The sequence below is a fragment of the Octodon degus genome, unplaced genomic scaffold, assembly GCF_000260255.1.
Source record: "Octodon degus isolate 3935 unplaced genomic scaffold, OctDeg1.0 scaffold00033, whole genome shotgun sequence".
NCBI lineage: Eukaryota > Metazoa > Chordata > Mammalia > Rodentia > Octodontidae > Octodon > Octodon degus.
The window spans coordinates 14,551,624-14,573,739 of NW_004524609.1; the positions used below are offsets into that span (position 1 = coordinate 14,551,624).

The 22,116-nt window shown below is 52.8% G+C and overlaps 2 protein-coding genes across 5 annotated transcripts in view; one reads left to right on the forward strand and one right to left on the reverse strand.

Moving 5' to 3' along the window:
- Positions 1-1,304, reverse strand: part of Nat9 (N-acetyltransferase 9 (putative)) — a 9,995-nt gene extending 8,691 nt beyond the window's left edge. Inside the window, exons 1-2 of one of the 3 annotated variants that reach the window (XM_023713873.1) lie at positions 1,249-1,304; positions 588-748 (exon numbers count right to left, since the gene is read on the reverse strand). In XM_023713873.1, coding sequence (XP_023569641.1) covers positions 588-664 — 77 coding nt within the window. In that variant the 5' untranslated portion in view covers positions 665-748; positions 1,249-1,304. Of the gene's footprint in view, positions 1-587; positions 804-1,248 lie in introns of those variants that run through there. The other 2 variants (XM_023713872.1, XM_023713874.1) reach the window with 2 other exon arrangements.
- A 162-nt stretch (positions 1,305-1,466) lies between these two features.
- Positions 1,467-22,116, forward strand: part of Tmem104 (transmembrane protein 104) — a 54,144-nt gene continuing 33,494 nt past the window's right edge. The window contains exons 1-8 of one of the 2 annotated variants that reach the window (XM_004630073.3): positions 1,467-1,553; positions 2,181-2,297; positions 7,978-8,099; positions 11,052-11,133; positions 11,548-11,644; positions 12,211-12,291; positions 15,651-15,750; positions 16,109-16,217. In XM_004630073.3, the coding sequence (XP_004630130.1) occupies positions 2,253-2,297; positions 7,978-8,099; positions 11,052-11,133; positions 11,548-11,644; positions 12,211-12,291; positions 15,651-15,750; positions 16,109-16,217 (636 nt within the window). In that variant the 5' untranslated portion in view covers positions 1,467-1,553; positions 2,181-2,252. The remainder of the gene's footprint in view (positions 1,554-2,180; positions 2,298-7,977; positions 8,100-11,051; positions 11,134-11,547; positions 11,645-12,210; positions 12,292-15,650; positions 15,751-16,108; positions 16,218-22,116) is intronic. The other variant, XM_004630074.3, reaches the window with a different exon arrangement.

Below are 22,116 nucleotides of genomic sequence, written 5' to 3' on the forward strand. Positions count from 1 at the left end.
TATAAAATAAAAATTCTGTAGTATTAAGGTGGTGCTTCATAATAATTAATTTCTAATAAACAACAACAAAGACTAACATCCATCAACTGAAGATCTGAGGACCAACAAATATATATATTTGTTGGTCCTCAGGACCTTGTGCTTGCCAGGCAAGCACTTATTCTACTGAGCTATCTCCCCGGCCCAGGACAAACAAATGTGCTTGCCAGGCAAATGTTAGGTCTCCAAGAACTAGGTATACTTGCTGACACCAGGGAACGTCAATTTATAACTGGGAAAGAATACCATTTCTTTTTCTTTCTTACATGAACTCAGTTGACAAAATAATGCTCTACTGAAAAGCGAAAAGGAAGCTGGGAAGAGGAAGGGGAAAAACAAAGGAATGGCCAACTTCTTCCAGGGAAGTTGCAGCCCTTCACTTGAGCTTCACTTTTCCTCTAAGTAATTACTTCCCACAACCAGGGTTTCTTCTCAAGGGAAACAGCCTTGAGACTGGAGCTCAGGAAGGCTCCTGGCTGTGTCACGGAGCGCCGACTCACTCAGCCCCGTGTGCACTGCGAGTGTACCCAGGTCAGGTGAACAGTTACCTAGGTACGTGCTCTGAGGTGTAGGGCACCAGGACCACCTTCTTCCCCAGCAACACAGTGTTCTGATTCAACCTCATGGCAGCAGCCTGCAGGCAGGGGTCGGCAAAGACTGCAGGACGCCGAGTTTCTTCTCATTTAGGGTGGGAGCTCCGGTTCTCTCGCTAGGACGGAGCTAAATTGACAGAAGAGCCTCTCGACCTTGTTTCCTTCTAAATACTTCAGAGAAAGCGGACTCAAAACTCTTGCAAGAAAGAAAGCTGAGCTGAGTGAGAATAATTCAGCAATCCTTGGCTCGCATGGCAGAGGGGCCAAGCCTGGGCTGCCGTTCCTTCCGCCCCTTCGGAATATACCTAAATACCCTTTAGAATTTCGGTTCATCAAACCCGAGCACTACATGCCGAATTTTATCCTCAGCGCTCCTACCGCTTGCCCCAGTACCCGGACTTCGCCCAAGAATCATGCCTTAAACCTACTTCTAACCCCTTCACTGAAGCGTCCGCGCTACCCAGGTCTAACCCCTCTTCCCCTCGCCTCCCATCCCACTCTAAATCCCCAGGCCCCTCCTCTTTGGGTGGCGCCACAGCTCCTCTGCTCGACCCTCCAACCACCCAGGTCCCGGAACCACCGAGCTCACACCCATCCCCGGCCGACGTGTGAATACCCGGGCTAACAGGTGACCCGCCTCTCCAGCCGGCCAAGCTTCCCCCTAGGCCGGCAGCGGTGGACTTGCGCATGCACGCACCTTCTCACTTCCGCCACGCGGACGGCACCCCGTAGGCCCAATCCCGGCCCCGCCTCCGTCAGCGAGCCAATCACCGTGCCGCGCCCCGCCCAAGGAGCGCGCGCCGGGAAGGGCTCGCGAGCCTGCGCGTGCGCCCTGGAGGCGCTGGTGCAAGACAGCTGGCGCCGGCAGTAGCAGAGGCTTCAGGCAGCGGCCCGGCGACCCCGGAGCTATCTGTGCTGCAGGTGCCGTACAGGGCCGGGTGGAACGGTGGGATGGGACGGAGTTGGGTGGCAGACTAGGAGCTGTCCCAGGGGGGAGGACGAAGGAGAGGCTCCCATAGAGGCTTTTGAGAAGAGAGGCAGATTTGAGAGTGAGAAATCCAAAAGCAGGACAGAAGGCAGATGGGGGCCGGGGAGTAGAGGCCCTGTTAGAAAGAAGCTTTGGGACTAGGAGCTGGGGTGCAGAACGACCCAGGAAGTCCCAGATCCCTGCCAAGAGCGGCGAGGAGCAGTTCCCCGCGCTTCCCTGTGTGGTGGTGAGCTCACAGTTTTTGGAATTAAGTGGGCATAAGTACCTCAGAATGTGTAAAGGGGCTGTAGCCGCGGGTGAGATGTGGTGGCTTCCGAAGCCCCCTTTAAAGTCACTTACGATCGGAACAGCATCCATGCCCAGAGCAGTGCTGCGAACAGATAGGGCCAGTTACATGAAACTGCCCGGTTTCCATCATCCTAGGAGACCCTTCCCTCTAGGCTGAGTCTCTTAGAAGTCCCAAGTTTGTTATTAAAGTGAAAGAGGTGGGGAGGGGCTCTGCAAATCTCCCATTCCTGTCTTGGTCTACCAAAAAGTTGAAGTGTATTCTTTCGCCCTAGGGACCTGCAGCGACCGCCTCCCCTGCACAGAAGCACCCTCTGCTGTGACCACCCTTCCCTCGCTTTCTGGAGATGGCAGGTGAAATCACAGAGACTGGAGAACTCTATTCTCCCTATGTGAGTTTTCCTCTAGAATCTGGTTTGTTCAGCGCAGTGCTTTGGGCCTCAAGCGAAGCACACCACTTCCAGTGGACTCTGCTAGTGATTGTGTCGATTTAAGAAGACCCTGGTGAAGACAGGGTGGGGGCTACACTGCCTCTGTCATAGCTCTGAATACGGAATCAAGTTTACTTCCTTTTTTTGGTATTTTTTATTTATTTATTTTAGAGAAGGGTCTACAGGGTGTTCAGGGTCTAACTACTAGGTGGGACTCATAGTGAATCACCTGTTTACAGCCTCCCAAGAGCTGGGATTATGGGCACACGCCACCATGCCCAGTCTCAATTGCCCTCTCAGTGCATCCCGGGAGCAGGGCTGGCGCAGCAGGCCCAGGGATTGAACCCCTGGCCCCTGCGCCTGTTTGCAGGCACTTTAATCCGCTGAGCTATTTGGCTGGCCCCTACTTCCTTTTTAGATACTTATCAGAAAGTGTCAAACCCAACAAAATTAACTTGCTAACTCTTCACAGCCTGTGGTGCTGCCCTTTCCAGGAACGGTGCTTGACAGTTGTTGACTTTGGGCTTTAGTCGTCTCAGCAGTTTGAACCTGCTTTGGTTTCCAGCTGACTTTTAAGTTGCACAACTTTTACAGTCTTGGATGGCGAAAGAGGTCGAGACTTCAAATAGCAGTTAGTTGGCATCTAGAATTAAGACAATTAGAATGATTGATTTCTCTGTCTTGAGTCTCTGCTACCCTTCACTCTTCCCACACACAGTCAGTTTTTCTTCTTTGTGTAATATCCACTGGTCATGGTGTTACATCACAGAACTTCTTGCTTGGCTAAGTAGCTGGCAGGTAATCGCTTGAATAATCAGATGGATAACACTTGTTGCTTACCTAGTAGCCGAGGGAAAAGCAGCATTTCTGTACATAACCAGAGCCTAGAAATTGCCCACCTTGAGCTGCTGCCGTGCTTCCCGTACTCCTTTCTGCCCTGCGAACCTCTGCACTGTTTCTGCTAGCATTGCAGACACTAGCATTGTGGTGGGTCTTAAAAGAGCTTCCTTCATAACTTACCAGGGGACGTCTTTTGTGAACGCTGGAATGGAATGAATAGTGTCCCTTTTATTTGTGGAGCCGAGTAACGCTTGCCGGTCTCCTGTCAGCGGTGAAATGGCCATGTCTAAAGGTCCACAGTTCCTGCTTTTTCTTACAATGTCTATAAATGTAGAGATGAGGAAATGAGTCACTTCTGTAACTAGAGTTTTGGAAGGATTTGGGATGTCCCCATTTTTTTTTTTTTTTTAACATTTATTGTGTGTGTGTGTGTGTGTGTGTGTGTGTGGCCAGCTCAGCCCACCAGGGGGCGCGGCTGGCTGGCATGTGGTGCTGGGGGATTGAACCGCGGTCCCTATGCTTTGCCAAGCTTGTTCCAAGTAGGTGCTCCAGACCACTGAGCCATCTCTCCAGCCCTCCCCATTTCTTATTCGAGTAGTCATTTCAAGCATCAGCACATGCCCACAGGAGATTGGGAAGTTAGGCCTACAAGTGTCTTGTCTGTCTGTCTGTCCCTGTCCCCTCCGCCCCCACCCCCCAGCCCAGGCTTGCCTCAAACTTATGATCCTTCTGCCTCAGCCTCCTGAATGCTGGGATTACATATGCATGCCATCCTGCCCAGTTTGTTTCCCCACCCCACCCCCTGTACCAGGATTGAACTCAGGACCTTGTGCTGGTCAGGCAAGCACTTATACCACTAAGCTATCTCCCTGGCCCTTTGCTTTTTTTCTTTTGCATCCATTGCCTGTATGTTTTATTTCATTCAACATGTTTCTTTGAGAGCCAGCTTTGGACGCTTGCCATAAACCAATGCTGTCTCCTCTTCTCCTCCTGATAAAGACAGATACAGGAGAAAGATAAGCAGTGGCAGGACAAGGCAGTGATAACCAGGCCGAAGTGGGTAGGGTTTTCAGGAAAAAAAACATTTTCTCTTCACCATCCTGGGAGAATTAGCATAGATTCCGTATAGGACAAAAAGAAGGGTTTAGCACCCACTGATCCCAAATCAACTCAAGAACTGACTGCCAGGGCTGGGGAGATAGCTCAGTGGCATAAGCACAGCCTGGCAAATGCAAGGTCCTGAGTTCAATCTTCAGTACCGAAAAAACAAAAAACAAAACAAAACAACTGACTGCCCAAACTGCTCTGATATATCTGTAGGCCTTGGCTTGGTGTGGGCAGAACAAGCAACCCCAGTCTGCCCTGATCTGTCCCGGTCTGCCCCGGCTACCAAGGAGACCACGATACTGAGCCCATGATCATTTGCAAGCCCAAGCCTGTTTTTAGCTCTCTATCGCCCCATTTTTTCCAACTGACTTTACTTGGGAGTACTTTTCCAATTCAGAGGTGGATGTTTGGGTTAGCTTAACTTAATTCTGGTTGTTTCTTCGGTTTTTTTGTTTGTTTGAGATAGGATCTCACTATGTAGTTCAGGCCGATCACTATGTAGCCCGAGCTGGTCTTGAACTTATGACAGTCTTCCTGCCTCAGCCTCCCAATTGCTGAGATTACAGGTGAGCGCCACCAGGTTCTTGCCAAAGATCTTTGCACTTGCTTTTGAAGGAGGTGACCCTGGTTTCAGTCTTAAATCCGAGGCAGTTCTTGCATATCATTGCTGCCTGTTTCCTTTGACAGTCATCAAAGGGGAAGCCATTGAAAGGCATTGGTGACCCCTGCCCCCTGCAAGTCATGGGTAATGCTGTTGGGTGGGAGGTGAGGTGGATGCCGTGCTGTGTGCTGAGGTCTGGAGCTCACAGGCCATTGTGAGCAGTCATGGGAGTGGGCTTGTGCCTCCTCCAGGTCAGCCACTGGGAAGGGAACTAGAGGAAACTTGGTTTTACCTGTACATGTGGGCCTTGTCTTTGGAGACCAGCAGGATCTTATTCCTCTGCTTTGTGACCTCCTTCCCAGGAGGCTGGCCCTACAGCATTGTCACGTGGCCAGCAAGAGATTGGACCCTTCCTCTTCCTCCTGCCCCACAACTCCTCCCAACTTAGCCTGTGGTTCAGCTCAGAGTTGCTTCTGCCCTCCAGTCGTCTGCTCCTTGTGATTGGTCCTTGCTGACCACCTTTATAGAAGGTAAAAAGAACCAATGTTTGCTAGGAGTGCTGAGGCCTTCCGAAGGCTTGGAAGTCCTGCTTTGTCTTTCAGGATTCCTGAGACCCTGCTAGGAGCACAGAACTTGCTCTGGAACTAAAATATAGTAACTGTCTTCATTCCTCTCCTCATTGCTAGGACAAAATGCTGAGTACCTACAACTCAGATGAGGAAAGGTTTGCTTTGCTTCTCAGTTGATAGAGGTTTCAGTCCACAGCCAGGTAGCTTCAAGGCAGAAGGAATTGTTGGTGTCCTGGAAGGCAGGACATTAGCTACAGATGCGTCAGTGGATTCATGTGCTGCCTGTCACAGCTCACAATCCAACGACTTCCCCAGAGCCCCACCTATGAGGCTGTCGGGAGTAGCTAGATATGAACCACAGCAGTAACAGTAAGACACACATGACTCCCCATTTCTGTCCTTACCTGCCTGATTCACTCCTGTATTAAGTTGTTAAAGCTTCTGTTTTCCCTGACAGTTACTCAAAGTCTCTGTGGGCACATGTTGTTGCATCTCTGTCTTCAGCAGCAGTTTCTCACAAAAGAGAACCAGGCTACAGAAAGTGCACAGGTCAGGTGGACAGCTCAGGTCTGTTCTTTTAGGGCCCTTCTCAAAACCCTCCAAAACATCAAACTCCTTTCCCTCACAAAAGTGCTGCACAACTCATATGTGGTGGTACACAGCTGTAATTGCAGCACTCAGAAGACTGAGACAGGAGGATCGCAAGTTTGAGGCCATCCTGGACTACATAGTGAGTTCAAGGGCAGCCTGAACTGCGTAGCGAGACCCTGTCTCAGGGGGAAAAAAAAAAAAGCTGCATCATCTGCTGCATCATCTGCCTCTAGCCTCCTCCAGCCCCCTAGCTTGCTATACCTTAGCCACCCTCGCCTCCTAAAACTTCCTCGATATCTGCACCTCATTTCCAACATAGGCCTTTGTACCTGGAAGGCTCTTCCTGACCCCTTTCCTAGGAATCCAGCTTGAATGTCATCACAAGGCCTTCTCTATCATTTTTTTCCTTGTCTTTCTCCTGTCAGTGCAGCTTCATGAGGTCAAGGGTCACGGCCATCTTGTTTAGTTGTACCTGGCTCAGAGCACATGGCCTGGCCCACAGGAGCCTTCTGGGTGTCTGAATATACGAATGCGTGAGCAGCGCTGAGCTAGCTCGATGTTCTTTGGACATGCTATGCCGGCCATTAAACCAGGCCTAGTGGCACATGCCTGTAATCCCTGTGCTGGGGAGGCTGAGACAGGAGGATCACTATGATTATGAGCTGTATAGTGAGACCCTGTACCAAATAAATTAAAGATTTTTTAAACAATTTTAAAAAAGAAAGAAAATTCACCCATTTCTCCAGCACTCAGCCTTCCAGTTAACACCTGCTGGGAGGACCAGCCCTGTCTCACAGCTGTCCAGCCCCTTCCACCCTCTGCTCAGCCACGGACCCCATGGTGGTATTTGACGATTCCTATCTTCTTTACACTTAAAAAAGAAATCTGACAGCCTGAGATGGTCTTGATTTGTCTATTTGTGATCAATTTCCAAAGGTAGCTATCTTAGAAAAATTTAAAAATAGATCTAGGAAGGTGTATATTTTTAAGAAGAAGTAAAAATGAGAGTTGGGTAGGGTTCCTAGAGATGAGTTGTTTGTCTGGTTTTGTTTTTGTTTTTTGAGACAGGGCTTGCAGTGTAGCCAAAACTGGTCATGAAGTCAAGGCCCTCCCCCTGCCTCAGCTTCCCAAGTGCTACAGTTACAGGGACTAGAAAATAAAGGCAGAAGAAATAGCTGGGCTCCTTTCTGAGCTTGGCATAGGGAAGAAGACATAAGGCATGTTCTAAAGGAAAGTGTGTAGGCCAAAGGGAAGAGCTAGTGGGAAGAGAGGATGAGGGGAGATGAGCTCAGAGCTCCGGGGCCACCTCCACCTCAGCAAGGACAGCAATGTGTGCTCCCTGAAGGTGGGCAGGGCAGGGGTAGGCACTGTGTGCTCTTTTGAGCTAGGAAGGAGTGAGTCTTGGGGAGCACATACATGGCCTCAGACACCTCTTGAGCATAGAGGGAGCCTTCATTTGAGAGAGATGGGGTCATGGGGCATGGAGCTGGGAGAAGGAGCTGGAGCCATTATGTGGGAAATGCCAGGAAAAAAAAGTGAAAGCAGCCCCGATGCCAGACAAAAGGGAAGGGAACCAGGAGTGTGTGTTTGTGGTCAGACTGGTTGTGAGTCAAAGGAAACTCCTCCGGGCACCTTTGGCAGCTCGGCTGAGAGAGCAGAGCACAGCCTTGGGTAGTCTGGATTGATGACAGCTACGGTGGAGACTGCTGTCAGACACATCCTGAAAAGACCTGATGGACCATGGGGCATTTGTCACTTGAGGGTTAAGCTTTTGGTTCCCTGACACCTGATGCAGAGCTCCTTGGGACCCAGTGTCCTTGACCCTTCTCGCCTGCCTCCCTGGCTGCAGCCTGGGAAGGCTGATGATCGTTGGGGACTGTGAGGGCAGAGGCTAATTAACTTCTGGGCTTAACTGTCACCCCTGTGCTTGCAGGTGGGCCTCGTGTACATGTTCAACCTCATCGTGGGCACAGGTGCGCTCACCATGCCCAAGGCCTTCGCCACTGCCGGGTGGCTTGTCAGCCTCGTCCTGCTGGTGTTCCTGGGCCTGATGAGGTAAGGAGCAGGAGGATGTCACCTGGGCCTGGGGGCGGAGCTGGAGAGCAGCTGCCAGGGCAGGATTCCTGGATGTCCCTTACTTAGCAGGAAGCCTCTTGGAATAGGGAGAAGGCTATCTACGTGGAGTGAGAGAGAGGAAGTGCAGGGGTCTCCCCGCACCTCCTGGGACGCAGCAGCTGAGCAACCCTGATGAGTGAAAGTCCAGAGGCCAGATTAGCTTGGGGATGTCTCAGGCAGTGCCACCTCTCTCTTCCCACAGCCTCCCTGTCCTTTGCTATACTTTGTCACTGTTACCATGAGTCTTCCTCGCTCTGTGAGAAAATACCACAGAGAGTGATAACAGACATCTCTTATGCATCAAGGTGATCCAGAAAATTGGTGTGGAATTTTGAACTTGCTTAAGACAGCCAAGTAAGTGATGAGTGTGCAGGTATACACCTGTGTGGTCAGCCAGGCCTTCGGGGCACCTGCTGCACGGGCCAGGTGTGTGGGAGCCCCACCTGGGGCTTCCAAATAGGTAGGGTGTACCTGAGGTGTGCTTGGAGACTCCATGTGCGGTCTGCAGTCGTTTCCCAAGAGGCTCAGCCTGCTAAGGGTTTTCAAGCTGGGCATGTCCAGCCTGTTTGATCAAGTAGGAGTCCACATAAAAGATCTGGGAATGAGTACCTGGAGAACTCCCCCTTCCCAAGGAGCATGTTCCTGAGAGGCCATACGCCATCTCAGCATAGCAAGAACCATTTTCTGGGTGGGGCTCCTGGGACAGAGACCCCTGCCCTCACAGGCCTGGCTATAGCTCACAGGGCGGACACTAGCAACCATGGTAAGTGATGACTGTGCAGAGGAACTGGGGGATGAATAATGTGGGGAAAAGGCAAAGCCCAGCCGGGGTGTGGGGTGACTGCACGTCTGAGTCCAGTCTGAGGGTCCCTGGAGGGCAGCACTGAAGCCCAGGTTTACTTTTTTTTGTGTGTGTGTGCCTGGGATTGAACTCAGGCCTTGTACTTGCCAGGGAGGTGCGTGTGCCACTGAGCTATCTCCCTGGCTGGAGCCTGCTTTGGAAGGAAGAGCAAGCAGGTACTGTGCAAAGGATGAAGCCGGCCTACGTAATTAATGCAAACTGAAACCCAGCGGGCTGAAAGGGATGGAGAAGGGGCCAGGATTTTCAGTTTCTTTATGCTTTTCTTCTGGGGAGTTTTGAGGTGAACCTTGGGGTACTGTTAGCCTGTCACGTACTTCAAGCCTTCTGTCAGGAGCTGTAGAAGTCTTCGTCCTAATGTGACTCTGTCCCCTTCCAAGGACCTTCAGCACAGACAGCTGTCTGAAGGAGAAGTGATTACCTGGGGCCACGTAGGGCTTCCGTGCCCCCTCTTTGCTAAACCCATTTACGTTTAAGCATGATCAATGAGTTGGCTTTGTACAGCCGTGGGAAGTCTCTTTATATCTCAAGATTGATTTTAGTTTAATTTTCAAACTGAAGAGAAAGTCCAAAGCCCTTAAAATGGTCAGTTAGGCAAGATAATGAGAAACTTTTCCCAGAGGTGCTGAGGTCGCCAGCTGAGGTCGCCCTCGCTCCCCCTCTGTCCCTCACCCAGGTACTGGGATCTGGGTGCAGCTGCTTTAGAGCCCAATAGCTCCTCTGCGACCTGCCACTGGCCTGCAAGGCTGAGTGGTCACTACCCCATAGTCAGCCCCTGAGCGCACAGGCAGAGCCATACCAGTCCTGGGATAGAGCAAGGAGTGTCCCCCTGAGGTGTTGGATAGCAGGGATGGATTCACACCTTGGTTTGTATCCACCAGAAGCAGCGACAGGGGCCTCCTGTTAACGAGAGCACCAATGTGCTCCGGTGTTCCCCCAGGCTCTGAGTTTCTTTAAGTGGAAAAGACAATTTCTCTGCTCTAGTTTGACTTCTCAGTGCCTATGTGGTGCTTCCTCCTAGTCCCCCTTTAGACTCAGGTCATAGTAATTGTCTTAGTTACTCTTCTCTCGTTACTGGGACAAATACCCGACACCCAAAGTAAAGGAAGGAAAGGTTTATTTAGCTCACAGTCACTGGAGGGTTCAGTCCGTATTCCGCTGGGCCCAACGCAGAGCTGCACAGGGCAGAGAGCAACCTTTCATGGCAGGTGGCAAAGAGCAAGAGCACACAAAAGAAGTAGCGCCAGCTCAAGCAGCTAGCTTCTCTTCCCTTCTTACATTGAAATGCAAATTACCTGCCCGGGGCAGGTGCAGCATCCACTCCCAAAGCAGTCAATCACAAACTCCTGAAGCCACCCCAAGACTGCGTGAGGCTTTGGGGGAACAACTATACACAAACCATAACAGTAATGAAAATTTAATTAATTAATTTATGTAGTCTTTTTGGAGACAGGTTCTCACTGCAGTTAGGCTGGCCTTGAGCTCACCATGTAACCCAGGCTGGCCTCAAACTCACAGTGATCCTCCTGCCTCAGCCTCCAGAGTGCTGGGCTTAAAGGTGTGTACCACTGCACTTGACTGTGGAAGGTTATTATGTTAGCCAGATGGTCCCAAACGTAAAAGAATGTATTCCAATGCCATCTTCAGTGATCTGCTTGCGCTAATGTATGTAATTGGGCGCTAACTGCTCAACTGTGGCCTTGCAAGGAGAGGGGAGCCTGTCTGCTGTCCCTCCAGCTCTGAATCCTCCTCCCCTGCAACTCTGATGTACTGTCTGCCCCAGCAGACCTCCTCCAGGGGTGTAGTGCCACCGTGCCCCCTCCCCATCACCTCTGCCTCGGCTTCTTCCATCCTGAGGGGCATTGAAAATGCTATTCAAGCAAGCACACACATGCATACGGTGTGCACCTGCGCACTTTTTACCAGGAAAGCCCTCTCAGAGAGCCCACTGTGGGGCTGCTGGTTGTGTCCCTGTGTGCCTCCTGCATCTTCCTCCCTGTTGCTAACACATGGTTCCCCCTCCCCGCCCCCAGCTTCATGACGACGACCTTTGTGGTGGAGGCCATGGCCGCAGCCAACGCTCAGCTCCGCTGGAAGAGAATGGAGAGCCACAAGGTGTGTGTCACCCTTGTCCCCCACCTGTCCTCAGCTGTGTGCCCAGGGGGCAGTAGCAGCCTGCTCTTCTCCGGGTGCAGGAGCCTGGTCCCAAGCCCCAGAGCTGCAGCTTAATAGCTACAGGAAGGCAAGAGAGGAGCGTCCACTGTCGCAGCATTGCAACATCGGTCCCTCACAGCCTTGCCTTGAGCTAGCGCAGTTGTCCTGAGCCTCTGTCCCCAAGAACTGTGCATGGTCTGTCTGTGCCTTCTCATTGACAGTGAGGACATGTGCCAGTTCCTAGGCAGATACCTTCTAGAGAGGCAGAACGAAGGAAGTATGTGCACCAGTGCCTGGGGCCCCTGCGGGCTCTGCGCTCACCCCTCTGCCCTGTCTTTCCTCTTCTGCCTTGCCCACTCCTCCTCATCCTGCCAGGAGGAGGACAGCGACGACTCCTCCACAGCCTCAGACAGCGATGTGCTTACTCAGGAGAGCTACGAGCGGGCGGAGAAACGGCCCATCCTGTCTGTGCGTAAGTCTGGGGATTTGGGGTGTGCCCCATGCTCCTCTGCTTCGTGGGGCTCAGTCTCTTTGTGGGGAGGGCCTGGGAAGTCTCCCCCGAGACATGCCCTTCTATTTCCTGCCCATGCCTTGGTTCCTAGGAAGGCTTCAGGGTAGAGCAAGCAGAGCACAGACTGCCTTGCGCCCACTGGAAGGAAGCTTGAGTGACCAGGGCTGCCAGCTCCGACCCCGTACATGCAGACCCCTGCCCACTGTCTCACGCTTTTCCCACCTGGCCAGAGCTAAGAGTCCTTTTTCTCCCTCTTACCCCATGAGGAGCATCCCTAAATTCTTGTAAAAATACAATGTGGTTCAGCAGTAGGACGCTTGGCTGTCGTACACAAAGCCTTGGTTCCATCCAGTAGTGGCAGGGAAAAGCGACAGAGGCTTCAAGCAGGAGACATTAGGAAAAGTTTGCTCAGGAGTTTGAGATGCTTGGGGATTCCTTATTCCGGATGCTTCACTGAGCTCAGCAACCCCTCTTGGCTATCTTGCAATGAAGAACTGCCACCATGCCTTGTTCTTTTGGCCCCACAGAGAGACGTGCACCGCCCAACCTGTTTGAAATCACAGATCGGGTGGAAATGGGACAGATGGCCTCCATGTTCTTCAATAAAGGTAATAGCCCCTGTGGGTAGGGAGTGGATAAAGTCCTGGGTCTGAAGATTCCATTTCAACTAGGGATAGCATAGGCCACCAGGAAGAACACATTGTGCCCTGGCTCCAAGGCCCCTGAGAGGCCACCTTGCTGGGAGGCCTGAACTGCTTCTTCCGGTTTGCTTGAATTCCTCCCTGTCAAAGAAGTGGCTCTGCTGGTCGAGGTCAAGAATCCTCAGCAGCTTTCCAACAAAGATGGTTGATGGAGGTCACCTGGTGTTTTGTTGTTCTTGTTTGTTCTAATGGGTTGGGTTAGGTTTGGTTCTTTGGGACAGGGTCTCACTTGAACTCACTATGTGTCCTAGGCTGGCCTCAAACCTACAGCAATCCTCCTGCCTCAGCCTCCCAAGTGCTGGGATTAGGAGGGTGCTACCGTGTTTGACGCTCCATAGTTACTTCAGATTTATAGCCTGTTTTGTCTGGGACAAACATCCTCTGCAGCAAGCTTGCCTGGGCCTGTCCTCCAGGTGGCCAGCAGAGGGCGCTCGGAGCCCATGCCCAGGTTGCCCTGTAGCAAGGAGGTGCTGTGCTTCTTTCGCAGCTGCCTGTTCCTGGGGGGTGGGGAGGGGGTCTTTGGCTACAGCCTGTAGGGATCCACCAGCTCCTAACGTTTATCTCTGTGGCAAATCTGGAGTTTTTAGAAAAAGAGCTATTGGAAGAGTTTCTTTTTTAGGTCCCAAACCTGTGTTTCCACTGACATGAGAACTAGGCCCTCTCCTTGCAGCTGTCTTGGAAGATGTTCTTTCTGTCAAAGCCCCTGGAGTGGGGCATCACCATCTGTTCTATCTCGTCTTGAGTGTGACTGCACTGAACTTAGAGCAAAGGTGACAAAGCAGGGTCTTTTCTGCCGCTCTTAGGGACACTAGGCCCTCGGTTTGTGGCTGGCCGTGCTGCCTGACAGGCTGTTCCGGAGGCAGGGACTCTCAGCACACATATGCCAAGGCCTGGCTCCACCCTCACTCCCGGACAGGCCTCCAGAGGGTTCCCAGCATTCCTCCCTGGGCTCCCAGTGCCCAGCCCACCTCTGTGCTTTTCCTTTGTCCCATCTCCATCCCACCCAACCTCACCAGACTGAGACAGCACAACCGCTTCCCCCTGGCAGCTTCACAGTCCTCTTCCAAAAGAAAGCTTTCAAAGCAGAGTGCACATCAGAGGGAGAGTGTGTATTTTTCTGAGCCTCCTTTCTTATTTTTTTATGTTCTGCATCTGCTCCCATTTCTGTAAGAGTTCTAGGAATGAGAGGTTCATTTTGTCATCGTCCCCCACCCCCAGAGGCTGACACTGTATTCACCTAAGTCTCACAGAAAGCAGCTTGCTTGTGCGGAGCAGGCCAGGCATGGAGGAACCTTCTTGCCGTCTCCCACAGTGTTTCTCAAGCTCAACACAGTGGATAGTGTCCTGGGTGTTGTGGGATGTTCGGCATTGTCCCTGGTGTTGGGTGCCCAGAGTACCTCCTAGTCATGACAATGAGTACTGTCTCTGGGTAGATGTCCCCAGTGAGCTCTGGGGTCAGAATCACTCCTACTCTGCTCTGTTCATAACTCAGACTGTTCGGTTATCACCCTCACCTTTGGCAGGGCTGCCACCCTCCCTGGCATTCCCTCAGAGTCTCTACTCATTTCTTACAATTAGAAACGCCAGGCCTTGTTGCTGATGTCCTCTGACGAAGCCCATTGATCCTCCCACTTTGTAACTAGTAATGAAATTTTATTGATCAGGGAGGGCTGATGGCACTTTATAAACAGCCAGAATGCTGTCAACACGGAGCTGCTGGCAGGTGGCAGGAAAGGAAGGAGTGCGGAGGGGACAGTGCCTCCTTGCCGAGAACATCGATGTCAGAGTAGAAGGGCAAGCTGATGTGGGCTGCACGTGTGTGTGACAGGCAGCCCCAGGGGTCACTGAATGCGGAAGTCGAGGCCAGCTCTGACGTGTTGGGGTAGGGCATGCCAACTAATGTGTTCAAAAAGCAGAGGCCCATAAGAATCTGTAGCCCAGTGTGGTGTGGGCCTGTATCCCAGCCCTCTAGGAGGCTGAGGCAGAATTCTACACTGGGGCATTTGAGTCCAACCTGAGCAGCTTAGCCATTTAGTAAGGCCCTGTCTCCAGAGGGTGCGGTGGGCAGAGGTAGCTCGGTGCAAAGGCCCTAGGTTCAATCCCCAGTACCATGCCAGCCCATGTGTGTTTTGCTGTTGTTTTTCATCTGAATTTGTAGGAGCAGAGCTCACCTTATGTGGCCAAGGAATAACATGTCCTAGGCTTTTCTCTGGGGACCCTGCAGGTTCTTTTGAGCCACCAGGATTAGAAAGGAACTGTCACTTTTTTTTTTTTTTTTTTTTTTTCTGTTCTTAGAGAAAGCCAGCAGCTTGACACTGGTGACATCAAAGTCTTGAGCTGATTGCTCAGACTAGTTGTCTGAGGCTGAGTTTTAGATAGGTAGTCTAACCCGTATGTTGTAGAGCCCTGACAGCTTTCTCCAGGGCTTCTGCCCCTGATCTTTATGGCTGAAATTATATGAGGCAGGTAACATGGGTGGAATTCTTGTTGTCACACAAGGTAGGAGATGTCTGGGACTTGCCAGGATTGAGAAACGAGTCTGATGAAATTAGGACGAGGGCACTCCATCCCCAGGCCCTGGTTCAGGCTCCTGCCGTGAGGGGGGCACAGTTTGCAGTGCAGAGGGCGAGCCAATGTCATGCTCCTTCCAGAGTCAGCCCTCTCTACACCTTGCTGGAAGGAAAGGGAGCCTGCGGGGAGCACTGCCCCCCTCCAGTTCCTCAGACCTCGCTGGGCCACCCAGTGTTGGGTGATTAATCAGATTCACAGAGAAGCACCAAGTCTTTGGAAACAAAGTGCTTTTTGTGCTGTCAATTTTCACTTTGGAGAACTGGACCATTTCCCATCACTCTTCTGCTTTGAATCTTCAGTAGTGACCTCTTGTCCTAGAGCTGGGTGTCAGCTGCAGAGAAGTCCCTGGCCCCAGTGCCCTAGGGCATTCATTGTGGCCTGTCCCAGTATGAAGGACCCTTGGGCCATCGGGTCCTCCGGGCCAGCCATCCCTCACGTTCTCCTTGGACTGGTCCAGATCCAGAATCTCTAGCATCTGTGGGCCTCCCAGAGCCCTCTCAGGGCAGCATGTCTCCTGCTAGTGTCACAGTGTAGCCAGGCAGATCAAGAAACAGAAGTGGAGGTCATGTCTCCACTCTTTTATGGAAATAAGCAGCTTGGGAGCTGGAAGCTACAGAAGAGTAGACATTTAGTTGTCAGAAAGAAGCGCTACCTGCTCTTCCTGGCTCCCTGACTAGTGGCTTTGTTGCTTTCAGTGGGGGTCAACTTGTTCTATTTCTGCATCATCATTTACCTGTACGGTGACCTGGCCATCTATGCGGCGGCCGTGCCCTTGTCCCTCATGCAGGTGACCTGGTGAGTACCCTTTCCAGTCCCCAGGCTGACCGTAGCCCATTGCGTCTCCCCAGCCAGCAGGGGCAGTGGCCATCAGAGAAGCATCATGCCAAGTGCATACGTGGCACTTGATGAGAGTAGGGTAGACCCCCAAGGCCCTTCACCACGGTGCCACTGCCAGCACTGCCCTCTGTCCCTGGGAGACACGGTGCACTGCTGTCCCCTCCTTGGCCTGGCGGGAAGATGGCTCAGATTCCCCTGAGGGCCCAAGTCACTAGGAGTAAGTGGGACACATCCTAAAAGATGGTTTATGTAAAGTCAGATTGTGGAGGGGGCTAGGGAGGGCACCCTGAGACTGGGCCTGGTACTATTCTTTCAGCAGTGCCTCCAGCAACGACTCCTGTGGCGTGGAGGCAGACACCAAGTACAATGACACGGACCTGTGCTGGGGCCCCCTGCGCCGAGTGGATGCCTACCACATCTATCTGGTGAGCGTCCCCACCCATCCTGAGGAGTTGGGGCCATCCTGCGTGTAGAGGGCTCTGGACCACCCTTGCTTTGGGGGAGAATGCAGGGAGGCAGCACTTACACCTCTCAGTACTGTGGCTGAATCCTAGGGTCTTGGCTCTAGCAGGAAATGGATCGTGTCACTAAGACCCTAGCCCCAGAGTGTCCTGAGGACCAGGCCTCAAGTTAGACATGGTTTGGGGCTGGCATCCAGCGTCTTGCCAGCTCCTGGGCCATGGACCTAGCCCAGGGCTTGAGGGATGCTCTTTGTAAAGCACTTTGACATCCCAGATCTCATGCTCCAGACGTACCGTGTTCTGATCTTACTCTGTGCCGACCCCGAGCGCTCGGGCAGCAGCGGGGTCTCCTGACCAGGTGTGCAGGACTGATCCTACTTACAGTTGACCCTGACCACAGTCAGGCTCTGCAGACAGGGAAGGATCAGCCCAGCCATCTTCCTGTCTGCCTACCTCCCTGTGGACAGGTGAAGAAGATGAATCTCTAGGCTCGTTCTTGATTGCTTTGGGCCATTGTGCGGCGGGGGTGGTGCGAGTCGGGCTTATAATAAGACACGGGCCAGAGGCAGCTATTTATCTCTGCCTGCTTCGTGGGTGGGGCTCACAAATGTTTCCCTACAGCTTTTGCAGTATCTATTAATACGTTCTGCCTCTCTCAGTTCTCCTCAGCCCTGGCACAGATACAGGTGTGCTGGGTGACACATAGTTTGACATGTGGCCACTTAGCTGATTTGAAGGGCAGGTGGGGGCCAGGAGAGGGCCCGGACTTTCAGGTAGTGGCCTCCTGACTCGGTCATCCCTGTCCTAGCAGAGATTTCAGCAGGCCTTGCCAGCTGTGTCTTTCAGGTCCAGCCTTGTTATCCCAGCAACCGCTGAATGGTTTCTTTGTGCCTCCCCACCCTTGCTCATAGACCTGTGAAGGAGCATGTAGCCTAGCCCATGGAGAGATGTCATGTCTGCTTTTTAGGAGTGGTTGGTCAGTGTTTCCTTCCTGCACACTGGACCCCAGCTAAGAATTTGTCTTGTACTAGAATTAGTCTCTGATCCTCTGTGGCAGGTCTGGTGGGAATGAGGTGGCAGGTTGGGTTGTCTGGTACCCTGCTCCACCTCCCCAGCTTTGACGGTGGTGCAGGACCCAGCATAGCAGCCAGGAGGAGGGAGGGACTGAAGTGTTGCCAATGTCTTAGGGTTTCAATGCACTGTAATTGATGAAATTAGCCAAGGTGTTCGTAAGTGGAAGGCCCTAGTGGATCCCTCCTCCCACTCCACCGTGGACAGGGGAGGAGATGGAGAGAGGAGTCTGGGAGGCTCCAGAGAGGAGCAACAGCAGCTGAGCCACTCCAGGGTCTTTGCTGGGGAAAAGACTCGCTGGAGTCTGCAGACCCTGCCTGACATACTCCCCCTCCTGCCCGAAGAACGGAGACCAAGCATTGGGAGTATTGGCTGCTGTCGTTCGCTTGGTAAATTATTCAGGAGCGTTATTATTGCCTTGTTAAATTGTGCCTTCACTTATTCCTATAAACCTTCCTCGTGATGGAAGCCTCCCTCCCCTAGTCTCAATAATTCTGACTGAACAGGAGGAAGCCCTCAGGAAGGCAGACGGGCATTAATTACTGCCTTCATCTCCCAGATATTGCATGTATAACTCATAGAGTTAATTGTCCTGGTGCCTGCGAGCACTCTAGACCTGGGGTGATCTGGGAGCTGCAGAAAAGGATCAAGAAGACTGGCAGCCCCTCTGGGGGCTGCTCTCTGACCCATCCTCCCCTCAACCCATTGCCACCCTCACCCCTCTTCACTGTGGGGCTTCTGTCTGCCTGGGGCCTTTGGCCTGGCCTGTTCTCTTCTTCCTGTCCTGAGGGACTCAAGGCAGGTGAGCATCATTTCGGAAGTCACTTTACCATTCTCTCTGTGACTTCCAGGGTCTGCAGTCTTGCAGAACAGCAGAGCCTGCAGACCCTAAATGCTGATGCTTGTGTCTCTCTGAAGCCCCCCTCCTCTAGTGACTTGGAGGGCCATGGTGGGGGTTCCCTTCCTCAGCCCTCTTGCAGGTGAAATGGTGTCTTCCTCTCCCCAGCCCAGGGAGCTGGATTCCAGCAGTCGCCCTCTTCAGATGCCAGAAGGGCCAGCCTTTCTCCTTGTCCCAGGACATTCAGGCTCAGATCACCCATCCCTTGTAGGGACTCCACAGTGAGGCCCCCCCACCCCCTGCTGTTTCTGCTTTTGCCGGCAGCAGGGCTCTACCCAAACAGTCCTCAAGGCAGGGCACGGGTGGGTGGGTTTAAGCACGTTGCCACTCTGTGCACACATCATCGCTTGGGCTCAGGTAGATGATGCCCCTGCCCGGCCTGCATTTTTAGAAGGGCCTAGTAATAACCACATCTTCATTGCTATTCTGGGACAGTATATTCTGTGGAATAAAGATACAGGCTTTTATATTGTGGCTTAATTTTCAGAAAGTCCTCTGGAAACCATCTCTTCTGTTTCTTCCCAGGAAAGCTCCTGAGAAGCACAGACAGAATAAGAATATCTGAGATATTAACTATCTCCGAGGCCAGCCTGTGTGTAGCATCATGATTACGCCTAAGAAAGGAGCTTTCTCCACTGGCAGCTACCAGTTGCCTCCCAAAGCCCTTGACCTTAACAAATGGAAAATTCCTCCTCCTCTCCTCACATCCTTGACCCCTGTCTGTATCCTGTGATTCCCAGTGCAGCTGACATGAGTCAGTTCCTCCTTCCTGTGGTGGCCACAGAGCAGGGTGCTGTGAGGCGGAGGCTTCCCTGAATCACTTGCTGCTTCGCGTGGCTCCCAGGTGCCCCCACACACTGCACAACTGGGGCCAGCGCGGCTGGGCCTTGCCAGTGGGCCCCATGAGGGTTCTCAGGCTCTGCTTTCAGCTGACCCTGATTCTTGAGCTCCCAGCCCCACTCCCAGCTCTTTTGAAGAGTGGAATGGGAAAATGTCGGGGGCCCCAGCTCTTTCAAATGGGTAACATTGCCTCCAGGCTTCACAGCATCTTGGGACTCTTTCCACAAGGCTTCTGGCTTTGCTAGACACAGAGTCAGAATTTGGCATTTCATTCTTCCCGTGCTATAGAGCAAAGAAGCCAGGGACCGCTGGTGCGGGAGGCAGGGGGTGGGTGCTGCGCTGCTCTCCTGGGGTCAGGGGCTACCCAGGTCTCTCACTGCCCTTCTGCATTCCTGTAGCACCTCCCAGCCCATCATTCCATCCCTCCTCCTGCAGGGTGTTAGGGGGAAACCCCCAGGGGTCATGGGGACTCCCAAGTGCTGAAAGCTTTTCACTATTTGGAGAAGAGGGCAGCATCTGCCACTTATAGGCGACAGGTGCTGCCAGGTCACAGGCAGCCCAGCAGGTATCACCACAACAGCACAGAGCGCAGATGGTGGCACTAAGCTTGTGCTGGCTGGAGACCCGGCCACAAACTGACCATGTTGAGCAGGGGGCCTCAGAACAGGACAGGTCTTGCTATTTGCTACCCTGCCTTAACGCAGGAGTTGGAGCACAGGTGACTCTAAAGAGAGATGCAGCCTGCAAGGGCCTGCAGGTGTGCTGCCACTCCCCAGACTGCCTTCATGGGCACCCGTTAAGAAGCGGGTGGGGGGGCTGCCTATTAAGTGCCTGCTGAAACAAAGCAGGCTCAGGATGCTGTGGTTCGATCCCCTCATCCTCAAGCCAAACCAGACCTGCCCTGAAGGCATCCTGAGCGGCCCCCCAACACACACAAAAAGGTGGGAGGCTGTCGGAAGTTACACCTGCCACGTTTCCTAGCTGTAGATTGCCTGCGAGTCAGCTCAGGTCAGACACGAAGCAGCCTTGCAGGCTTCACCAAGCACTCTGTGGTCTAAAAACCTTGTTTCCTCATTTCCCCTTGGCTCCAGTTCACACTGCCACACTGGCCTTGGTTCTTTCCGCACGCGGCCCCCTTTGTGATGAAATGGCTTCTAAAGGGAAGGACCCCCGTGGTGAGGGGCACAGAGGGAGCAGCACACCCCAGAGCCACAATTATTCAAGACCCACACATGCCTCCCCTGAATCTGTCACAAGGCCACTTGGCACTGGTCACTTGCTCGTTTCCCGTGATTCAGGGCTTCCGGCCACGCGGTACAGCATGTGGCATCAGCTCGTTTTTGGTGGGCAGAACTGAGACTAGGAAGTGATGACCTCCCACAGTCCCTGAGTCAAGGCAGGAGCCCAGCTCTATGGGCTCAGCACAACCTTCCTGCCTTGAGAAGAGACTTGCTCTGCTCGCCCAACAGAGGCTTGCAGGGTGGCCCTGGCTGCGGCGCAGCCCTGTCAGCCCTGACCTTTGCAGGAGTTGAGGTGACATCACACAGATGTGGTGTCAGTGAGTGACCTGTATTTGTGGACATTCTGTCCTCCTTCTTCGACACGTCTTTCTGTTGCTCCTTGCTCCCAGTAGACAGGTGGCCATTGCCTCTTGCTCTGCAAAGGTTGGAATTGAGTGTTCTTCCCAAGGACATCGCCTTCCCCTGCCTTGGTCTCTGCACTTTCAGCATTGGGCATTGGGCCCTCGGGCTGTGGCATCTGCTAATAAGTGGGTCACCGCTGCCATCACTTGAATATTCGTACCACATCTGGGGCAGGAGGCAGCCTAGAGGCCTTCAGGACCAGTGAGGAGGGAAAATTAACATGAAGCAACGTGTCTCAGGAGCAGCAGTGACCTCTCGGGACTCGGGCGAGTGCAGGGCCGTATGGTGCACATAGCTTGTTTGCTCTCGCGTTGGTGCCTCAGAGCACAACTCCAGGAGAATCGGGTGACCGCTGCCCTGGATTTGTGCAAGGTCACAACCTGGGTGGAAGTGGGGCGTGGCAGGGTAGGACAGGGGGCCCTCAGGAGGACTCAACAAACAAGCTGTCTATGGAGGAATCAGGCTGGGGGCTGTCCTGCTGGAAACTGGGTGCCTGGGATGGGCAGGTGTTACTTAGAGGATCTGGGGTGTCTTAGTTGCCTCTTATTGCTGAGGCAAAATACCTGATGCTCCTAATTAAGGAAGGAAAGGTTTATTTAGCTCAGTTTTTGGAGGTTTCAGTCCATAATCAGCTGGCTCCAAAGCAGGGTGGTGAGGCCAGGGATATAGCTCAGTGGCATAAGTGCCTGCTTGGCAAGCACAAAGACCTGAATTCAATCCCTGGTGCTACAAAAAAAAAAAAAAAAAAGGTGGTGTGGCACAGGGGCACAGTTCAAGGTGGCAGAAGACAGCAAAAGCAAGAGCAAAAGGGGGAAGAGCAAGCCCTGTCCTCCCTTGTATTGTGTGCCGGCTCCCTGCCCCGAGTGGGCGTCACACTCACACCTTGAAAGTATGGTGACTTGGGGGACTCAGCTACCAGGTTGCCCATCTTCTCCCTTATCCTTTTCTTCCCAGCATGCCTCTGAAGACTTTGGGAAGTAGGGTGTGGCTTGCTGTTCACCCTTCCCCCCAGGCATCCGTGGTTAGGATGCCTGTCACAGCCAGTGTCCCCCAAGGTCGGAGAGCCTGAGCCTGACCAGTGCCCAGAGGTGCAGAGGGCGAAGGTGGTTAGTGTCTGCCTCAGCTTCTGGGGGCTTGCATGTCCCTGAGTCCCTGCCCATGGGTGCTGAGCATTCTGCTTTCATCCTGGAACTGAATGAAGCCTTGAGGAAGAATGAATCTTCCCCACTCGCAGCGTATGGCACCCACTACTCGGAGAGCTGCTGAGTCCTAATCGACTCCAGGCAGAGTGATGTGAGGACTTGGAAGGATTCGCTTGTCTCTCTTTCTCAAGGAAATCAATAACACAGGGACAGGTCTGTTTTTCCTCTCTCTCTCTCTCTCTCTCTCTCTCTCTCTCTCTCTCTCTCTC